Source organism: Sciurus carolinensis, chromosome 9 (genome assembly GCF_902686445.1).
Source record: "Sciurus carolinensis chromosome 9, mSciCar1.2, whole genome shotgun sequence".
Lineage (NCBI taxonomy): Eukaryota > Metazoa > Chordata > Mammalia > Rodentia > Sciuridae > Sciurus > Sciurus carolinensis.
This window is the reverse complement of record NC_062221.1, coordinates 135,663,963-135,684,355: the sequence shown is the minus strand read 5'-3', so window position 1 is coordinate 135,684,355 and position 20,393 is coordinate 135,663,963. Positions and strand designations below refer to the sequence as shown.

The window sequence follows — 20,393 nt, the reverse complement described above, 5'->3', positions numbered from 1 at the left end:
TCTGCCCCCTGAAAATACTCACTGAGCACCTTCCCTGTGAAAACGCTCCTCCATGGCCAGCAGCTTGAGGGAGTGGAAATAAAATATGGGTCCCGCCCTCCCCAGGTGGGGGGGATGAGTAAAAGCTCTAGAGGGACCCAAAGTGCCCAATACCCACCCAGGCCAACAGCTTTCCCAGGGGGTCCAGGCAGATGAGGATGTGGCACGTCTGAGCTGGGCCGGGAGGGAGCAGGGCAGGCGTGGGCTGGGAATGGAGGTGGTGTAGGGTGGAATCTTCCTCCTGTTAATTCACTGATCAGACTGATCAAATGATCAGACTGGAACAGAGAGGTGAATGTCCAAGTCACCGTGAGGGGGGCCATCAAGGAGTCTCTAATTTCTGTTCCAAACACCACTGTGAGCAGCTCTCCACGTGCACACAGGAGCCCTGGGTGTTTGCTCTGTGCTTCCAGCTACAGATGCTCCTCCACTTGCAATGTGACTGTGTCCTGATAAAGCCAGGAACAGGGCTCAGCACAGTTACCCTACCCTGTGCCCTGGCTTAGCTGTATGGCATAGAGAGTGTCAAAGTTTCCTCCTTTCACAGGGCCGACTGGGAGCTGCGGCTCACTGCTGCTGCCCAGCGTGCTGAGAGAAGATTATCTTCCCAATTCAAAACTAATTCCAAGTAAGATTTCTTGCATATTGGCTTTGCACCATCTCAAAGTTGAAAAATTGTAAGACAGACCATCACAAGTTGGGACTGACCTTGGTAGAGCAATTGCACCTACCCTTCTGGGACTCAGGCTAAAGGCACAAGGCGCCCGGCAGCTGTGGAGAAAGCCAGACCAAACCAGAGCCTGCAGGAAGTCAGCAAAATAGCGGGTGAGACCCCAGCTTTCCCCACAGCAACCCTCCCTGGAAACACACAGGCCCAAGGAGCTGCCTTTTGCTCCGAGAGCTGGAGAGAGCAGACAGCCTCCCTGTCCCAAGAAGGCTGACACGCTATCCAGCATCTGATGATGAGCAGAGGCTTATTCAGATATGTGCTCCTGATTCTCATTCATCGCACGTGAACGAGGCTTATGCAACCTGCCAGGCTGAGTCATGAGGCCCCCACTGGCCCCCACTCTGACAGACTCAGGAGATTGACCTAAACACGGGGAGTTTGCAAAACAGAATGCAGTTTAAACAGGACCTTGTATCCTAAAAAAAAAATCCCAGCTCCTCTCCATGCAATTCTGTGACAAGGGTCCCCAGAAATTGGAGTTTTAAGAGGCCAGAGGGTATAAGCCTGGGTTGTCTTCAAGGTCCTATTTGGAGGTGATCATGCCTGCAGAACACAGAGGAAGGGTGATCCAGATTCATCCAGAGCAGCGGGGTCTGCCTGCCCTCTGTCCTACACAGGACCAAGGTGGGGGGATGAGGGCTCAGGACCAGGACCAGGCAGGGACTCAGCTTCCACTTCCACTGCTGAAGGCTCGATTTTGAATCTGTAAAATGGGAGAAAAATGTCTTTCCTATCACTGTTGCTGGGGATCTGAAGCTGGCTCCCCAGGAGATTTACCACCACGGATCACCAACCTGCTGAGGACCAGAAACCCAAGCCCTCCTCTCTAGGACCTGGGCTTTGATGGGGGACCCAGTCGAAGCAACTGCAAGGGCCGGTGGGTCAGGAAACAGAAGGGCCTTAGGACTTCGACGTGCATTTCATCACTACCCGGGAGAGGGTGGGTGGCTGGTGCGGGCTTCCCTCATTACCACTGGTGCTAAGGCTCCTCGACCCTGCAGGCAAAGACCTGCGACGTAGTGCCACGCCTGCGAGGAGACCAGCGACTACGCGGCCAGCTGTGCACACCTGACCCAGTGATCATCAGCACCCGCCGTCCCACCCGCCTAAGCGCTGCATGCAGTGCTGGGCAGGGCCGGCGGGCAGGGCAGGTGGCTGGGAGGCCAGCCTGGCGGGGCGGGGCCATCCCAGGGCGCATGCGCAGTAGCCGCAGGTGCGCCGCAGCCTGGTCAGGTGCGGGGATTCAGAGGACAGCGCCGGGCCTCCCTCTGCCCCCGCGCGGACGGATCCAGCGACTCCAGGAGAGGCATTAAGTTTCGTTGAGATTCAGTTTCTTTATTTAAAAAAACGACAACACGCCCAGCTTGCCAGCCGGGCAGTTCCCGGGTTGCGGCCGGGGCTCGCTGGCTGGAAACTGTTAGGTGAGAATAAAGCGCCTTTGTACCCAGCCGTCGCCGCTGCGCAGAGGCCTTGCGTCAGCCCGGTTTCCTGCAGTGTGACTGGTGAGCTCTGCAGCCGGGTCCCCAGCCTTCCCGGGAGTCTGTCCCAGCTGGCCTGCCGCGGCGCGCCGGGTCCCCTGCGTCCTCAGCTCTGCGCTGCGCTCCTGGCCAGGGCCGGTGCCGTGGCTTCTGCAGACCCCGAGTTAGTCTGTCTCTAAGTGTCGACGCTCTGGATCACAAGGGGAACCAACACGGACAGTTTTCAAGTCTTCTTTGAAAAATGTGTAACCTTCTTTCTAACACACTTTGCATAAGCTCTATGGACACGTCCCATAGCTAACTTTAAAGTAGTGATGGACAAACATGCTATTCTGAGATCTTGGGAGCAAATGTGACATTTGGTGAAAGACTCTGATTTCTGATCAGTGACCAAGTGTTAGGTACTGTTCCTGACGCTGTGTGGCCTGTCTATTCCCCAGGAAGGAAATACTAATTTCAGCTAGATATTAATGAAAGTGAAAATGACATTATTTTCCTAGGCAAGTTCTAGACCCCTTGAATTCTGTCCCCCAAAGAATCTGCAGACATCTGATTCCAACCTCTAGGCCTCCAGCCAGCTGCCAGGACTCCCTATGAACCGTCTGTCCTCTGCTGTCGTCCACAGAGGACTGCAGCACATTGGGGACTGACTCACATTCTTTATTTTTCACGTGAAACTCTGCTGGGTGCTGGCTTGTCCTTGGGTTTGTATTAAGTCTCCCCAGCTAGGAGCATGGTGTGTGCCTTACTGCTGAACGCCAGGGAGGAGCCCACCAGGGGACGTGGCCAAGCCCAGACTGGCCTGCTAAGGAGTGAGGCTGGGCACACTGGGGGGTTCTGGGACCTTGGAGTCTATTTAAAGAGCCAGACAGGCTGCCCTCAAGGAGCTCACAGGCAGGGGCAAGAGAAATCCAGTCGCGAGGGGAGGTCATTCCTCTGGACAGCTTCCTGCCAACTTTCACCTGGAGCAGTGCTTGCTGATGGGTCAGGGGAGAAGGTGCAGGAGACCCGGCCCTTCTGCAGAGGCAGCCCTGGCTTGCCGAGTGTCAGCAGCGGGAATCCGGGACTCCGTGTTGCCAGGTCTCCTGATGTTTTTAAAGGAAGAAGAAAAGTTTTATTTTGATATCACATCTCCAGAAGTTTAAATATTGGCAACAAATTCAAAATTTAAATTTGACACGCGCCTATAATCCCAGCAACTCAGGAGGCTGAGGCAGGAGGATCACAAGTTCAAGAGTAGCTTCAGCAACTTAGTGAGACGTTGTCTCAAAATAAAATATAAAAAGGACTGGGGATGTGGCTTGCTGGTTAGGCGCCCCTGGTTCGATCCCCAGTATAAAAAATAACAACAAAAAAATCTAAATTAATTCTTTTGGAGGGCCAAGCAAATTGTGTTTATGAGCTGTGTGCTCTCCTACCTTTGAATTCAACCAAAAAATGCGGAATGTTGGTGCCAAGCCTGATGACTACCAAGTGTAACAGGGGCTTAGAAGGGAACGTGCTTTGTCTGTGTGAGCTGTCGCATGCCATCTGTCAAGCGGTGATTCGCCACTGCTGGCAGGCAGCGGCAAGTCACTTCTACCCTGCTTCACTCTTGCATAAATATTTGACGTTCACTGTGAATGACCTTTGCACTTTTTTCCTACTAGATTGTAAGAGTCTTAGGATGAGGTAAAACCATTAGTTTCTGATTGTTGCTGTAACAAATCACACACAGTGGCTTACACAACACAAACGTGTCACTGTGTAGTTCTGGGGCTCAGAGTCTGACTCGGGTCTCACTGGACTGTCACAGAGGGCTCAGCTGGGTCAGTTCCTGCTTGAGGCTCCAGGTAGAGCCCCTCCCCTGCCTCTCCAGCTTCTAGAGGCCGCTGCATGCCTCACTTGTGGCCTTAGCCCTTTGACCTCTGCTCCTGTGGCCACATTTTGGAAGCGCAGGGCTGAATCTGGGCGGTGCTGGGGAGGGCAGGAGGCATGGATCAGGGAGTGGAGGGGGTCCTGAGGCCAGAACTTGGGCTGGAATCCCAGTTCCACCATCTCTAGCTGTGTGACCTGGGAAAGTGCAGTGCGCCTTGGTGTCTCTGTTCTGTCTCACAGGAGGGGATGGAGGATGGCAGTGTTTCCCATGGGAGGTCGGGGTGAATGGGCTCCGGCGTTTGGAGGAGGGCTCCTGCATGGCTCCGGAGACCAGCTGTCAGGTCTGCCCCGGGTTCCTGGGCAGCGAGGGGTTCCCTGGCCGCGGGGCTCTCAGTGGGAAACACAAGGGTTGCTTGGGGTGAGTGGTGCTCCTGCCGTGCTCAGCAAGCCTTGTTGCCACCATTGCCCTGGAGGAGTGTGGGAGGAGGAGAGGAGAGAGTGTGCTGACAGCCGAGGTCCCAGCCTGACCTTCGAGGGACATGGAGCCCTGGGGAGCCCAGGGACAGGTGGAGTGCTGGGGGAGGGGCAGACGCAAACACCCAGACCACGGAACCCCCGGAACCCGCAGCAGGCGGGTGGAACCGAGAGCGAAGGTGGACTCCACCCTCCCTGGACCCCGCTTTCTAATACCTGCCTGGAGTTCCGGGGCTCGGAGAGTTCGCGCCTCGGACTTCTCGTTATGCACCAGCCTTAGGGGGACCCCCGCGAGTCGTGCGAGGCCTCCGTCTGGCTGGCTTCGCTGCAGGTGGCGCCCCGCCCAGGAGCCCCGGCGCTCGGTGCTTCCTGCGCAGGTGAAAACGGGGACTTCCCGGGGCCAAGGGCTGCGGAGGGAGCTGGGGACATCGTGTGGATGCAAAGGGGCCCTGGCGGTACCTGTGAAAGCCCCTTCACACTGGGAAGTGACCTAACCAGGATTTAGCTGCTGCACTTAGCATCAGTTCCTTCCCTGCGTCTCCAGGAAGGAAGGGACGCCGCCCTCTCCCTACGGGAACTGCTGAGGACGCCACACCTTCCGCCTCCACTGCGCCCAGGGCTCTCCTGACCCTCCGTCCAAGGTTATGGGTCCTTCCCAGCTGTCAGTCACAGCCAGATCCCCATGTCCTGCTCTGCGTGTCCCTGTGTGCAAGACCAAGGTGGGACCATGCACTTACGTGTGCCCGTGAATGTTTGTGATGTGTATATGCTGCAGTTTGACTGAGTGTCCCCAAAGCCCTGGATTTAAGGTGTTCCCATGGCACCGTTGGGAGGTAGTGGGACCTTTAGGAGGAGGAGTCTAGTGGGAGGAGGGCAGGTCATTGGGGAGGTGCCTTTGAAGAGGAGGGTGGGACCTTGGCTTCCGGGGAATCAGGAAATGAACAGGCTTCCTCCACACACCTCTACCCTGATGTACTGTGCGACCACAGGCCCAGAGCAACAGGATCAGCGACCTCTGAAACCATGAGCAAGAATAAGCCTTTCCTCTTTATAAGTGGATTATCTCAGGTATTTTGCCACAGTAATGGAAAGCAGACTAACAGTACATATCTCTGTCTATCTAAAATGATATTTTTAGCATGCCTTGTGCATGCTGACATTTTTGATTCTAGTCTATATAGATGTGCATATATATGTGTGTGTATATGTGTGTGTGTGTGTTTGTGTGTGTGTATACTTAAAATCTCTTATCTGAAATGCTTGGGACCAATGTGTTTCAGATTTCAGACTTTTTTGGATTTGAGAACATTTGTATAAGCAAAATGAGCAGTCTCAGGGCAATGGGACCCAAGTCTAAACATGAAATTCATTTACGTTTTCTATATACCTCACCTATGTAGACTGATAGCGACTTTAAATAATATTTCAAACAATTTTGTGCATGAAACAAAGTTCCATGGTGTGACATCTCCACGTGTGGTATCATGTCGGTGGTCCAAACGTTTCGAGCATTAGGTACGTCAGGTTGGGTTTTTCCTGTTTTAGCTTTTTAGGACGCTCCACCTGTGTGACACGCACGTGTGCTTATTTCTGAACCTTAACACGACCCGACCCGCGCTCGCCCTGCTCCGTCCTCTTCTCTTCTAGTTCCGTTTTTGTCCATCACTGGCTGTGGCCCTGCGCAGTCCGCAGCTTGGGAGCAGGGTCTTGCAGGTGCCTGGGCAGGAAGAGGGGAAGCCGGCAGGTGCCAGCGTGTCCTTGGGTCTCCTGCAGCCAGGGTGGGCCGGGTGGCCTGCTTCTGGAGGCTCCCGTCCGGGGCCCCAGCTGGCCTCCTCCCCTCTTCGCCCGGCCCCGACTCTGCTGCCTTCGTTTCCCAAGACTCTGGGTTTCCTCTTTTAACCCACTCGCTAGACCCTGTGGCTGCTCTGGGCAGGTCTCTCTGGGCGTCCCCTCCGCCTGCTCTGTCCTCTGCCGGCTGCGGGACAGCGGGCAGGTGGCAGCCCTTTCGTGGCGAGGCTCTGAGCGCTGAGCTGCCACTGGGGGTTGGGGATCTCACAGGTGCTCGGCTGCCTGTGAGCCGGGAGGCTGTCACCTGGCTTTACGGGGGAAGCGCAGCCTTTCGGGCTGTGGTTGGCTTTGTGCTGCACCTTTCCAGTGACCTGGGGGAGACTCACCTCCTTGAGGTGCGGAGGCCTTCGTGGGAGGCAGCTCCTTGCGCTCCCAGATTTGGGGACCCTGTGGCGCGTCGGCATGTGGAGTGGCTGCTGTCTTGCTCTTTGGTATTGCCAGGAGCCACCAGCTGCAGGGACGTTCCTGCCGGCTTGGGCGGGGCTGCCCGTGGGTCTTTGGCTGGGGGGGCAGCTGTGTGCTGGTGGGGGCTGGGCATTTCTGAGGAGGCTAGGCGCTGTCGTCCAGTTGTGGGGTAGGCTGATTTTGCAGGTAATGAGCTCCCCACTACTGGAAGTGTCCCAGCCAGCTTGCCCGTGAAAGCCTCCTGGAATGCACCATTTTCAAGACTCAGAACTTAGCACGGTGCAGGGAGGGCTCATTAACTGCTTTCTGGATGCACACTTTTTTGAGCTGCTGTTCCTCCCCATCTGAGATGCAGCCACCGTGAGTCTCAGTCCCTTACGACACTGCTGTTCATGCTACCTACAGCAGGTGGAACCTCGCTGTCCTGCCTCAGAAGTGCTCCTTTGCATAGTACACAGCCTGGGCAACTGGATATGTGATCTTGGGTAAAGATCAATTCATCAGACCAATCACCTTACATTTTCTCTCACTTTGATGCCAGCATAATATGAAAAATTCAATGCTAAATGCTAAAGTCTTGACGAAATAGGCTTTTCTTTATCTTTAATCATCAAAAGCCAAAATTCTCATCAATGCTGTTAAAGCATTTCTGTTAAAGTTCTTAAGTAATCCTGCAAAACACAGCAGTTGATTAATTAGGTCAATTTAGCATCTTGTTTATTTGGTCAACAGGTTTTACTTGAATTCATTTGGGGCCAGTGGCCTGGGGCCCTGGGCAAGGCCTCTGGCCGTTGAGTGTGAGAGCCGAGATCCTAGGTGCACCCTGGGTTGCCCGTGCCTGGCCCTTCTTGATCGGGGTGAATCAGAATTCCGAGGAGACAAGCTGATTCGGCCGGCCCCGCAGTGCAAGACCCAAGAAGGCTGGCCCTTGTCCAGGGTGGTGGCTTCGTAGGGGCAGCCTGGGCTGCAGAGACATCCCAAGATGGGCTGGGACCAAATCAGGTCTCTGGCCCACAGGGGCTGCTCTGGGGTTGACCTGGCCTTTCCGCCAAAGTGACCGGAACTCCTGGGGACAGCTGGTTGCCCCTGGTGGATCACGGATCCTCCCTCGGGATCTTATGGAAATGACGGCCCCTCCCTCCAGGCGGATGTACCTACGGTGGTGTGTTGGCTTCCCAGGCCACTGGAATAAAGCACCAATGGCAACTTCCCGATGTGGTTCTGGAGCCCAGGAGTCAGACCAGGCTGGTTCCCCTGAGGCTGGCAGGAGGGGGTCCGTCCAGTGCCCTCTGCTTGCGTCTCTGTCTTCTGCTTGTCTTCTCTCTCTGCTTATGTCAGTGCCTGAGTGTCCCCATCTGAGGACACCAGCTACACTGGGTTAGGGTCTACCCTGAAGACCTCATTTTGCCTTCCCCAGCTCTGTGAAGGCCCTGTAAAGATCCTGGGATCCTCGGGCGAGGAGGACTCTAACATACTTTCTGGGGAGAGAGGGATACAATACAACCCATAACACCTGGCAACATGAAATTGCCTGTAATTTAGAGGGTGCAGAGGACCCGGGCATGGTAGAGAGTATTCTTTCTTTCCTTCTGGCCCTTTCTGTGGCCTGATGTGGCTGCATGTCTTGCTTTGGGCAAGTGAACTGAAGTGACCCAGGCCCTGCCTGTGCTGTGTGGTTTGGTCTGGCTTCTTTTGCCCTGGCTATTCACCATGAGAAAAGATGTCCAAGTAGCTGCAGAGAGGTTGGCCTGGTTCCAGAGTAAGAGCCACATGGACCTCCCCTGAACTCAATCTGTAGAGCTGCCCAGCCAGCCTGCAGAAACGGGGAGAGCAGGAAATGCACATTTGTTGTCCTAAGCTGTAAGATTTGGGACTGTTTGTTATGTAGCATTACCCCAGCAATGGCTGATGAATACAGAGGATCACAAATTTAGATTCACAAAATGCCTGCTGTGGTTAGTGGGAATAACTAATGGTTAGACCTTTGATATTCAAATTATAGTCTCATGAGATCATTATTTAATTTAGTACTTTTTGTAGAGAGGAAGACACCAAGATCCCAAGGGGTAAGCAACTCACCCAGAGTCACAGAGCAGAGATGACAAGCCGGAATCTTTGCAGACGTGTCCTTCTGAGGCTCTCTGTGTGGAGAGGTGGAACCAGACTGGAAACTAACTTTCAAGATTTCTTCCCTCAGTGCTGGCTTCGGTACCCTTGTCAAGACCTTTAAGAGATGTTAACAAGCACAAGATCAATTTCCTCTTCTGATTCTTGTTCCTTGGAGGGAGACGGAGCAGGACGTGGGTTGGCTTGGGGCCTGGAAGGATAATGGAAGGGGGTGGGGGAATGTTTGGGGCAGCGCCTGGGAATTTAGAAGGAAAGGCAGGGGCGGCAGGGGGACCTGTGCGTGAGAACGGAGGAAAAGAGTAGGGACTGGAAATGAAAAGTCGCGGATGGCGGGGGTCCACACAAGCCTGGCGAGAGGCCCGCGGCTCCGGGGCGGCTGGCTCGAGGGCCTCCCGGGTCACCTCCTCCCAGGCTTCAAGTTGCTGCTCGCACGACTGTGATCGCCAGACGCAGGTTCTAGGCCAGGTGCCCAGAGGCCAAGTGCGAAGGAGATCCGGGCAACAGTCACACGGCACTGGAGCCCAGCAAGCTGCCAAGCAGCCAGACGCCAATTCAGCCAAAGCCAGCCGGCGGCTGGGAAGGGCGCCGCGCTCGGGCCGCTCCACGTGAGCTCTGTCTGCTTCAGCCATGAGTCGCTTTCTGCGTAGCCTGCCTGTCCTCAGCTCCACCTGTCCCAGCGCTGGCCACGTCCCTCGTGGAGCCCCATGCAAAATAAAAACGCAGGGCCCCTTGCCCAAAAGTGATTAGGAATGTCAGCACAGCAACGTCGGAGTTCTGAGTTGAACTCAGGCCCCTCCGAGCGTGGGACCCCGCGGGGCTGATGGCCTGACGCGGACCTGACGCGGACCTGTCGTCTGGGACAGTCCTCGATGACGACCCTCTCTTCGGGCAGACTAAGGTGCGTTCAGACAGATGCTGCCTCTTGAACTGCAGCAGATACATCGCAGTGACAGAAATATTTTATCTACTTAGAAAATGCCAGAATCTACTGGGTAAATTATATTTCCGCTCCTCACTGTGGGAACAGCAGTCTGAGGTCAAGCAAAGAGGCCTGTCCTCTGAACCAGTCCCACGGGAATTCTCCCAACCTGCCTTGTCAGGTCACGTCCTTTCCAGGAGTTTAAAGTATTCCAAAGAAGCCCTCTCTCTAGGAGTGCCACCCACATACAGGATGCCCAGGTAAAGTCGGGTTTCAGACACATAACAGACACGGTTTTAGTATATGTCTGTCCCATGCAGTATTTGGGACATACTTATAGTAAAAATTTTTGTGTATTTGAAATTCAGATTGGACCGGGTATCCTCCGTCTTTATTTGTTAGTTCTGTCAACCTGATATTGAGCACATTCTCAAGACGCTGGGCCTGTAAGTGGTCACCACCAAGCCACTGGCTGTGGTCAGGACACCAAGCTGGGCCGGCGTGTCAGAGCGATGGAAATAAACCAGTCCCAGGAGCTGTCAGGGTTCAGGCCTGTGTGCGTGTCCTCACCGGTGGCCGAGAGCATCAGGGTGTACTCCCCCGCTTCTGAAGGTAGGCGAGTCTGAACGGGAGGTGTCGGCAGGGCCGCGACCCCACGGTGCTGGAAGGGGTGTGCTCCATGCCTTTCTGGGTCCGGGTAACCCCGGACGCTCCTGGTGGCGGCAGCCTTCTGGTGGGTTTCCTACCCCACCTCCCCGACCCAGTGTGCGCCTGGGTCCACGTTGCCTGTTCCCGGGGAGCAATGTCACAGTGGGCTGGGCCTGCCCTGAGGACCTCATTCTACTGGGTTACCTTTGCAAAGCAGGGCCTGTCCCAAGGTCTGGGGGTCAGGATTCGATGGGATTCAACCCTCATGCACAGTCCAGGTTACACTACGTGAGTAACCTTCATGTCCAGAGCTGGAGAACCTGGCCTTTGTGTGATCAGCCTTCACTGATGACAATTCAGGGGGTGACAGCCACAGCAAACCAAGAGATGTCCCGTCACAGATGGGCAGCTCCTCAGAGGAGGCAGGAGCCGTGAGGCCCAGGGCTTTCCCTGAGAGGTCGCCTGCGTCTCTGCGGGGCCCAGCTGTGGAGCTTCAGGCTCCACAGACCACGCAGGCGAACTTCCGCCAAGCGCGCCTTCCTGGAAGCTTGCTCCCGGGCAGCCCCCGCGCTATACCCAAATGTCACACAAGCAGCCTTGGCTTGGAAATCCTGGTGGAAAATCTCTGCAAAGACCTTTGGAGCCTTCTAACAAATGTTTGCCTCCCTCTTGAGGCCTGAAACAAACAGGCCTTCTCTTCCCAAAACATCTGAGGGGGCCTCCAGCTGGAAGGGCAGCTGAGGGGACCACCAGTAAAGCGGCCTTGGTGAACTGGCTGACCTTGCCAACTGCCAGCCTGGATTCCTGGCAAGTTCCAGGTTTTATCAGAAACTGGGACAGCAGGTCTGCCGAGACCGTTTTGTCAAATAGACCTAATGGTGATTTTAATAAGGATGGGTGTTTGACACCTGGGGTTGGCTGTGCATCAAAAGCCACCATGATAATATTCAAAGGAAGCATCGGCCACTGCGTGGACAGTCTGTGACAGGTAAGTATATCTGGTTTCATATAAATATGTACAAATATTATGTGTTAATAAAAATTAATTAAAAACTCTGGCTTCCATCAGCCCTCCGTCCTGCCACTTCCCAGTGAGCAGAGGTGGCCTGACAAGAGCTTTTGGTGGCCGGTACATTCCCCAGGGGGAGGCAGACAGCCGTAAAGTGGTCTCTAAGTCCTCACAGGAATCACAGGCAGAGAGCTCGCCGAGTTCTGTAGATCAGGCTGCCAGCAGACATCCCGGGTGGGCATGTTCCTCCTGGAACCTTCTCCTCTAGTCACATTTAAAAGAAGCAAAAAACTCGTAAACTCGGTTTTGATAATGTAGTGCACTTAACCCCACGCTTCCCAGCCGTCACCTCTCACCTTCACTCAGCGTAAAGGTGACCAACTGGGTTAGTTCAGATCCCCTGTAAATGGCAGTTTCTGTGAAATTGACTTGAAAATCAGTCCAAGTGCTGTGACTTTGACTCACCCCCTTGCTCCTGGGTAGCTGGGGTCCCCACAGACGTGCCTGTGGTGAGGAAGAGGAGGAGGCGGGGAGAAGGGGGAACAGGAGAGGCAGAGGAGGAGGAGGCCTTGGGGGGAGGCTAGATGGGGCCTCAGGTGTCAGAGTGGGACTCTCAGGCGGTGTGAGCTGGGCGTGCCTCCTGAAGAGAGCCAGCCAGGCCTGGGCTGGGTACAGGCTGGGAGCCCAGCTCCTCAGCAAACCCTCCGGGGGTCTCGACTCACCCTTCCATGAACCTCCAGCCCAGAGGGGCTCGTTGAGGTTGGCGAAGACTTGGGGAGGCAGCGGGAGGGAAGGAAGGCAGCACTCACTGAGATGACGGTGGCCATGTCGGTGGTGATCTGCGAGCAGGAGATCCAAGAAATTCCCAAGCCAAGATCCTACCAGAGAGGTCAGCGTCCTTAAGAGGAAAGCAAAACCCAACATGAAGAAATCCGACTATGGAGAAAATGCCCGGTGAGGTCCTTCCAGGATGTACGTGAGTCCATGGGAGAGGGAAAGGCCCAGGATAGTCTTCCGGAACTTTCTAGGCTGGTGGGTAAGGCAAAACTCTCTCACATTTCTGTCCCTTCCTTTTCTGTGACTTTAAAGAAAGGTCCCTGAGAAGACAGTGGCATTAAAATTCCTTGTACACGAACAAGAAACTCCTTGCTTGTGCAGGTGATGGGTCTCTGAGGAAATGCCCAGGAGAGCCCCCGACGGCCTCCACGCCCAAGGATGGACTCTGCTCTCCCTGGAGAAAGCCCAGAGGAGGGAGCAGAATCCTCAGGATCTGTCTTTCACCAAAACGAAGGAAGGGAAGGACTCTAGTCATCTTGGGCCCAGAGGTTTCTAGAACATGAGAACTTAATCATTTCTCTGGCTCTGTTCCTTTGGGGAACATCCGGGGAGTTGCATCTGGGTAATTTTGGGGACTTTCATTCCTTGGAGACACTAGGTGGAACTCTGGAAGAAGAAGCAAGGAAATCCTTCACTTATGAAGGTTAGGAACCCAGGACACACTTGCTGCCTCTGGTAGGAGGTGGACTCAGGGCTAAGAAGCCCGTGGGTGGACACCAGCCCTCTGAGAGGCGTCTCCGCCACAGGAGACTCCAGGCTCTAGGCATCATTTCCCATGGCCATGACTCATCTGCTCATAAAAATCAGAATAAAATCTGTTTTCTCTAGGTATCCAAGCTGTGCTTATTGTAGAAAGTTGGACAGTCAGTGGAGAGTGGGGATGACATGTGTCCATAATAACGTGACAGCGATGGTGGCCTGGCAGAGAGCACGCTGATCTGCCGGGCTGGCTCTGCCTGTATTGAGGTTTAATCTGCTTTTCTACTGATTATACCACAAGCATACTCATGTCACTGAAAACTATTTGTAAGCCTGATTTAAAAAAAACTTTTATTATGGAAACTAGAAGACTATCCCAACCCAGAGAGCAGTGTTTCGTGAGCCTGATGTACTCGCCATTCAGCCTCATGATCCCCAAAACGTGGCCAGTCTGGTTCTTCTCTCCCCCTGATTCTGCCCCTCCCAAATATTTGGAAGCACTTTCTCTAAATATTTCAGTATGCAGTATCTGAAAGATAAGGAACAGAAGAGGAACTCAAAAAAAGTAACCACAAACCATTTTTCCAAGTAAAAATAATATTTTAAAATATCACCAACTATCTAGTCGGTGTTCACATTTCCCCAATTGTGTTACATATTTAATTTTTTTTACAGTTTGTATTGGAACCCAAACAGGTTTGGTTCACTTGGATTGGTTTACTGAATCTCTCTCCTGGTATTGTAATTTATTATTGAGTAAACCAAAGCATTTATTTGCCCTGTAATTTCTTATACATACCTGTATAGGAAACATTTAAATGATATTGTTGATTTTATCTGATGTGTTGCTCCATCCCTAGTTTTCCCTGTACTTTGGTGATTAGATCCAGGGATTTGATCAGATTCAGGTTCAAATGTTTGGGCGAGTCAAAGCAGCTTCCTAGATGTTGATCTGGGGTCTTTTATCAGAAAGTAGTCAATGTCGGGTTCTCTCTTTTTTTTTTTTTTTCCAGGTGATTACTCTTGCCTTGATCCATTAATTAATTTCAATATGACCTTAGGCCACTTCTTTGTTGGTGAATTGGAACCCTTCCCTCACTGATTCCTTTGTTACCCTGGAGTTTGTACAGTGAGCTGCATGGGAAACTGCACCCTCAATTCCTGATCCTTTTTCTTTATTGGTTTCAAAGTAAGGATGGAGTTCATTGCCATTGTCCAGTTTTGACCATTGAACTGTTAAATACTATTATAAATGTATGGATTTAATATGTTATAGTTATCATTCTTAATGATGCTGAAATTGTGCATTTGGGTAAGAGCTTATTCAAATGGACTCCTAATTTCTTCTGACCTGTCCCCAGTAATTTTTGGTAGTTTCCTTATTTTCTGGGTTCCAAAATCTTAGGTTTACCCCTGTGCTTCCTTCAGTTCTTGCTCCCAGCAGCTGTGTTCTCTGGGTGAGGCATGGTGTTTAGACACCACTGGGTGACACTGTGGGTGCTCAGCGCTGCTGGGTTGGTTCTACATTTCAGTGGGTGGTTTATATCTTCTTAAAGATAATTCTGATTTCTTTCAAGATAAAACACATCATGAACTCATACTGAGAGATGATTTTGTGGGCCAGGCAATTGTGCAGGGATGGCTGTGTGATTCTTCTGTTCCAGGAGTCATGGACGGAGGTCACGTCCTGATAGTTGACTGGTAAGTGTTGGCTTAGAGGACTCGAGTGACTTTGTTCCCATGTGTGCTGACTCGAGGCAAACGCTGGGCTGTGAGGCTAAGACTAAGGCAGAGTGCCTGTGGGATGGATGGACTTCTTACATGGACACTCGGGGCTCCCACAGAGCCTGTCCAGAGGGGCCCATCATGAAGCTTCAGGACTTCTTATGATCCAGTTCCAGAAATACTGGAATAGCATTCCTACCACATTCTGGGCTTCGGCAGGTCACTTGGGCCAGCCTGTATCTTGGAAGATGGAAATTAGACTCTTCCTCTGAGTGGAAGGGGTAGCAAAGAATATGTTACTGTTGTCACCATGAAAGGCTTATTGTTTTTGGTCTTAATGGTTATATTTTTATTAAGGTTCATGTATAATGTCAGTACTCTCCTTTTCTGTTTTCTTTTTGGCCTGTGGTCTCTTGGTTCCCTGTGATGAGCAATACTGAAACCAGCTGTGACCTTCTTTTCCCCTTCCAGAATCTGACTTGCGGAGACGTGGTCAGTACCTGGGGAGCACTGTGCCTGGTTAGTGCTGGGAGGCGTCAGGAAGCTCGCCCTGCTCCTGGTGACCTCTTCGCCTCGCTCCGCTGTCTGGTACTGCTGCGCTCCCCGGTTATGACCGCCCGCCGTCTGTCCTCAGTTCTGTAGGAAGCTCTGGGTGCTGCCCACCGGCCCTTTGCCCGTGGCACACACTCTTTCTGGATACACTTGTGCCATATTTCAGGGCAGCTCCCGTGAGACAGAAGTGAGACACGTGCACAGGCCCGGGAGACGGGACCCCGTGACCCTGTGAGCTGACCTCTCCCTGTGCCCACTGTTTTCTCCTTCTTGGACATCACCTGGGGCTCCTGCTGACCGCCCGGAAGGTGAAGCTGAACGCCACATGTGACTCCCCACTTGCCCTCCTGCGCTGGCGCAGGTCCCTGCACACCAGCATCACGTGGCGCTGCCTGGCAGCTCCCGGCAGTGCGTGGCGGGTGGCGGGTAAGGGAACAGAGCCACAGCTCCTCTGAGCAGGGCTGTTTGGCGCGCCAGGAGCTGGCGAGGGGTCAGAGTGCACTTCCACAGGACAGGAGCCCTGCCACGCGAGCCCATTGTCGGGGGAGAGCCAAGACCCAGGCGTTTTGCAGAGTAAATAGGGGGGAACTTGTGGGTGAGAATGGCGAGCAGGCTGAGGAGGAATTTCCCAGGTGCAGGGCTGGTGGTCAGGGCCAGGTGTGTGGGGTGACAGCAGGACTCATGGAGGGGGAGACTGTGTGCCCACTTTGTGGCCTCCTCACGTCCCCCGTTGTCTTGTCCCTGAAGTGGCTGCTGAGCACATGGCCGTGGCTGAGATATGAGGTGCCCCCCAAAGGTGTGAGATGATGCAGGAACGTCCAGAGCTGAAGTGATGGGATTGTGAGAGGTGTGACCTCACCAGTGGATTAATCCACTGACGTGGATCCACAGGGTGTCTGAAGGCAGGTGGGTGTGGCTGGAGGAGGTGGGTCGCTGGGGGCTTGCCTTTGGGTGTGTGTCTGTCCCTGAAGAACGGAGCTCTCTCTGCTTCCTGGGGCTGTGTCCTGAGCTGTTGTCCTTCTCACTCCTTCCTCCACGATGTCCTGCCTCACCTCGGGCCAGAGCCATGGAGTTGGCCGACTGTGGACTGAACCTCTGGAACCATGAGCCAAAATAGACTTTTCTTCTTCTAGGTTGTTTTTGCCAGGTCTTTTGGTCACAGCAACACAAACCACCGTCCTAGTGTCCCCTGTCCCCTTAGCCTCTCCACTTGGTGTCTGCTTCCTAGACTGTGTCTGTTTCAGGCGTAGACAGGAAGGAGTGGGCACAGCCAGAATCCCTACATGGGGCCTCTGCTTCTGCCCCATTGTGTGAATCCTGGGCGTTGCTCGAGCTAGAGTTGGTTCCTTTCTGTGGCTCTCCTACTCCCACAGAGAGAGGGTCTGAGCCAGATGGCTGGTCCTCCACATCAGCATCCTGGGGTCTGAGGTCTGCCAGTGTCTAGGTGCCAGTCGGCCTCCGTGGCAGCCCTGAGTTGGCCCAGCGTGTGGGTCATGAGGAACTGGGCGTGGAGACACATGCGTGGATGGAAAGAGTGGGCTGAGACCCTGTGGGTGTCCCTCGTGAGGCGGGAGGGAGAGTGGGTGCTTTGCTGGGAATTCACACTTCCGTGCTGTCTGAGCTGCACTGCAGGGGAGCAGGCGACAGGGGTGGCCACACAGCCCTGGCTGTGCAGGGCCCAGGCTCCTCAGGAAGGTGAGGTCCGTACTTCTGTGGAATTAAGCCACCGGAGCCAGCGGTGTGGAACTGCCCGGCTGCAGGAGGAGCTGCGGACCACGCATCCTGCTTGTGTGGTGCCATCTTGCAGGAGTGGTTGTTGCCTGCAGATGGCTGAGGTTCTGCAAGAGGAGACCCCAACTTTTCCATGGTGGGCCGTGGTGATCTGCCACCTGAGTGACAGGCAGAGGACGCCTCCAGCGGATCAAGGAAGATGCTGAGTTTTGGGGGTCTCAGAGAGGTCACGGGTGCCCAGCTGCTCTTGTCCGTCCCCTGTCCTCAGCTCCCACCCTGAGGACGAGGGTGAGGCAGTGTACACACAGCTGATGAGCTAAGACCTTGTCGGATCTCCAAACTCCATGACCGATTCCTGCACGGGGAAGCTTGGGTCTGCCACTCGACCCACGCGACCATCCCCAGACGGGTTGGAAGCTGCATGACGACTCCACTCGTCCCCCTCTGGCTCTGGCTCCCTGCGAACTTTAATCGTAGCTGCTTCTGAGCTAGATGCCTTTAAACTCAGCTTGGGGGAGGCTCACAAGCTTCCCAGCTGGGGACACCAAACTGCTGGTTCAGAAAGATGAACGTATCTGTGCCCCCTGGTGGGAGGCGGAGAGAGGGCTGAAGGAAGGTGGGCTGCAGGTGGCTGTGCAGGGAACACCAAGAGGGCAGAGAGGCTGGCGGGTGTGTCCCTGTTCCTGGGCAGCGGGCAGTGGCCCTCTCCTCTCCTGCAAGGCCCTCCTCTGAGTTCCTGTGGTGTCGGCGCTCTCCCGGCCCCGCTGTGCTGACTGGGACCCCGGTTCTGCCTGGAGCCCGAGGGACTCTGTGTGGGTCACCACCGCCCCGAGTCTGCTCTGTGGGGCTGGGGCAGAAGTGCAAGGGCAGAAGGCTCGGCCCCCACAGAGGGAAGTGCCGGTCGTGAGGGGCACCCGCAGGTCTGCCAGCCCTAGTGTGCTCCAGGGAAGACCAGGACCCGGGTCAGGCTGTCTCGGCAGCATCAGGCTGGCAGTCATCCCAGGCGATCTCTTCTTCCTGCTGCAGGTCATCCCAGGCGATCTCTTCTTCCTGCTGCAGGTCATCCCAGGCGATCTCTTCGCCGTGGTGCACCCTGTAACTTGTCCCTTTGTCCACACCAAGAGGGGCTGCAGACATGAGCGCCAGAGAGGGAGGAATCTCAGCAATGCTCTAGAAACCCTCAGGGCGTGTGAAGAGCGGCAGCAACGGCTGTTCCTCGGTCCCCGTAGGCAGCTACAGATTTTGTTGGTTGAGACGAGCTTCATTCGGTTCCCAAATTCTGAATGCTCTGTGACTGAACAGGACTTGGAGTTGTCCTACAAACATCTGCAGCGCTGTGTCGTGAGGGTGGAGGAACAGACGCTGGATGTCCGCCAGATCCGTGTTTTGTCTCAGCTCTGCCATGGATGAGCCCTGCGACCTTTGGAAGATCTTTTGTGCCTCTAAACCTGTTTTCTCATCCTCAAAAGGAGGCACCAACCCTGCCTGCCCCGCAGGTAGTGGACAGGCAGACCACCACGAGAGGAGCTTTGTGCACCGGGAAGCCAGGAGGGTAGGGCGTGGCCCTCTCCGTCCTGGGCTCTTGGTAATTCTGGTCTTTCACATAGGACATGCTCAATAGGCACTTTCCACATCACGTTTTGGTTGATCCAATTTTAGAAATGTTCCTTTAATAGCCACAGGTCAGGAAAGGAAGTAGCTGAGCCTAGACTAAAATTCATGTGTTGGCCGCCCTCTTCCCCACCCACAAAGGAATGTCTTGGTTCACAGAATTTGACTGAGCAGCCTGGTTTAAATAAACACCAGAGCAGCTAGAAATCTTCCTGGGGACTGAGAAGTTCCCTGTGTTTTGCTGTAGCTGGCTGTTCACCAAAGCATCCAAAGAAGAGACCACAGGTAAACATGAAGGTGCCAGGAACTCTCTGGTGCACGGATCCCCAAAACCAACTCCATAAACACGGTACTCTCAGTATCCACGAGGAGGGTCAAACTGCCAAGGTCTCTTCAAGTGGATCATCTGAGCCTCCTTCCGAACCAAGCTCCACTTTATGGTATTCTTCCAAAAGTAAGAGTGGTCACTTAAATACCTTATAAAACTTTGTAACTTATATAACCTGCTAAAAATAGCAGCAATTGTAATACTTGAATCTGGGACATTCAGGGTCTTAGAGGAACCTGCAAGATTTGAGGGGAGAATATTAAGTGTGATGGTAGACGGGACTGTGTCCTGGTTGTTTTCTGCCAGCTGTCATATATCTATGTATGTCTACTTCTGTATGTGAGAGAGAAATCTCAGATCCATGAAGTTGGCCCAACTTATTCAAGGTTTCTCTTTCCAGTGTGTTAGTTACTGGGAGTCAACCATGGCCCAAAACTATTATGTGGAAAATTACAGGAATAAAAAACATTGTGAGTTTTAAACTGTGTTGTCTGTGTGCTATTCTGAAGAATGATGAAACCTTGTGTATCCCATTCCATCCTGCCTGAAGCATGAATCATCCCTTTCTCCAACGTATCCATGCTGTATACACTACCCTCCCGTGAGTCACTTAGAAGTTTTCTTGGTGTCAGTTCAACTGTGATGGCCTTGCAGTGTTCAAGTGAGACATTTTTACTTCATAATGGTCCCAAAGTGCATGAGGAATGATACTGGATTAAGATTTGTCCAAAATAAACTGCAAAGTGCTTCTTTAAAGTAAAAAGGTAAAAGTTTAGGACTTAATAAGGAAAGAAAAAAGTCCTATGTTGGGTTTGCTAAGCTCTACAGTACAGTTAGTTATTTCAAGTGGTGGAGGGAGAGAGGGAACACATTCATAAATTATGTATCATGGTGTATTATTTTAATTATTCTATTTTAGTATTTTTATTATTGTTGATATCTTATTATGACTAATTCATGAATTAGACTTTATGGCAGGTATGTTTGTATATATAGAAAACACATGTCATACATAGGGTTTGATATTACCTGTGGTTTCAGGCATCCCCTGGAGGTTTTGGACCATATCCTCTGCCCGTGAAGGGGACTCTTGTATTCAGAAATTGAATTTGTCAGCATAGGCTGATTGGTCTTTGTAACAAACAACCCTAGTATTTCAGTGGCTTAGTACAAAAGACGCTCTTACGTAAAGTCTGATGGCAGCGGGATGTTGGGGAGGGAGAGGAAGTCTGCCCCAAAGCATCATTCTTGTTCCCAGGCTCCATCTGCCTCATGGTGCATGTTAGGCAGCTTTCTGTAACTATGGCCAAGCACCTCGCATGGCCAGCTTCATAGGAGGAAAGCTCCTTTTGATTCAGCTTCAGGATTTCAGTCCA

General features: G+C 53.2%; 2 protein-coding genes across 2 annotated transcripts; one reads left to right on the top strand and one right to left on the bottom strand.

The window, feature by feature from the left end:
* Positions 1-2,084: 2,084 nt before the first annotated feature.
* Positions 2,085-12,361, bottom strand: LOC124993766 (uncharacterized). The gene is made up of 4 exons (XM_047565540.1): positions 12,257-12,361; positions 4,795-5,056; positions 3,140-3,332; positions 2,085-2,437 (listed from the first exon to the last, which is right to left on the bottom strand). Exons 1-4 carry the CDS (start codon positions 12,359-12,361, stop codon positions 2,245-2,247), a joined length of 753 nt encoding a protein of 250 aa, XP_047421496.1. The 3' UTR covers positions 2,085-2,244.
* Positions 12,360-19,493, top strand: LOC124993765 (uncharacterized). The gene is made up of 5 exons (XM_047565539.1): positions 12,360-12,423; positions 14,735-14,771; positions 15,709-15,773; positions 17,812-18,071; positions 18,105-19,493. The coding sequence occupies exons 1-5, from the start codon at positions 12,360-12,362 to the stop codon at positions 18,486-18,488; spliced, it is 810 nt and encodes a 269-aa protein (XP_047421495.1). The 3' UTR covers positions 18,489-19,493.
* The last annotated feature ends 900 nt before the right edge of the window (positions 19,494-20,393 follow it).

Bases quoted from the DNA above. Each gene is read 5' to 3' on its own strand.
- LOC124993765 (XM_047565539.1), top strand. From the start codon at position 12,360: ATGTCGGTGGTGATCTGCGAGCAGGAGATCCAAGAAATTCCCAAGCCA. The intron at 14,772-15,708 runs GTAAGTGTTGGC...GCGCTGGCGCAG, and splicing joins CACGTCCTGATAGTTGACTG to GTCCCTGCACACCAGCATCA. The intron at 15,774-17,811 runs GTAAGGGAACAG...CCCTCCTCTGAG, and splicing joins CAGTGCGTGGCGGGTGGCGG to TTCCTGTGGTGTCGGCGCTC.
- LOC124993766 (XM_047565540.1), bottom strand. From the start codon at position 12,361: ATGGCCACCGTCATCTCAGTGAGTGCTGCCTTCCTTCCCTCCCGCTGC. The intron at 3,333-4,794 runs GTATTAGAAAGC...TAAAAACATCAG, and splicing joins AGCCCCGGAACTCCAGGCAG to GAGACCTGGCAACACGGAGT. The intron at 2,438-3,139 runs GTGAGCTCCTTG...CTTGTGATCCAG, and splicing joins GATTTCTCTTGCCCCTGCCT to AGCGTCGACACTTAGAGACA.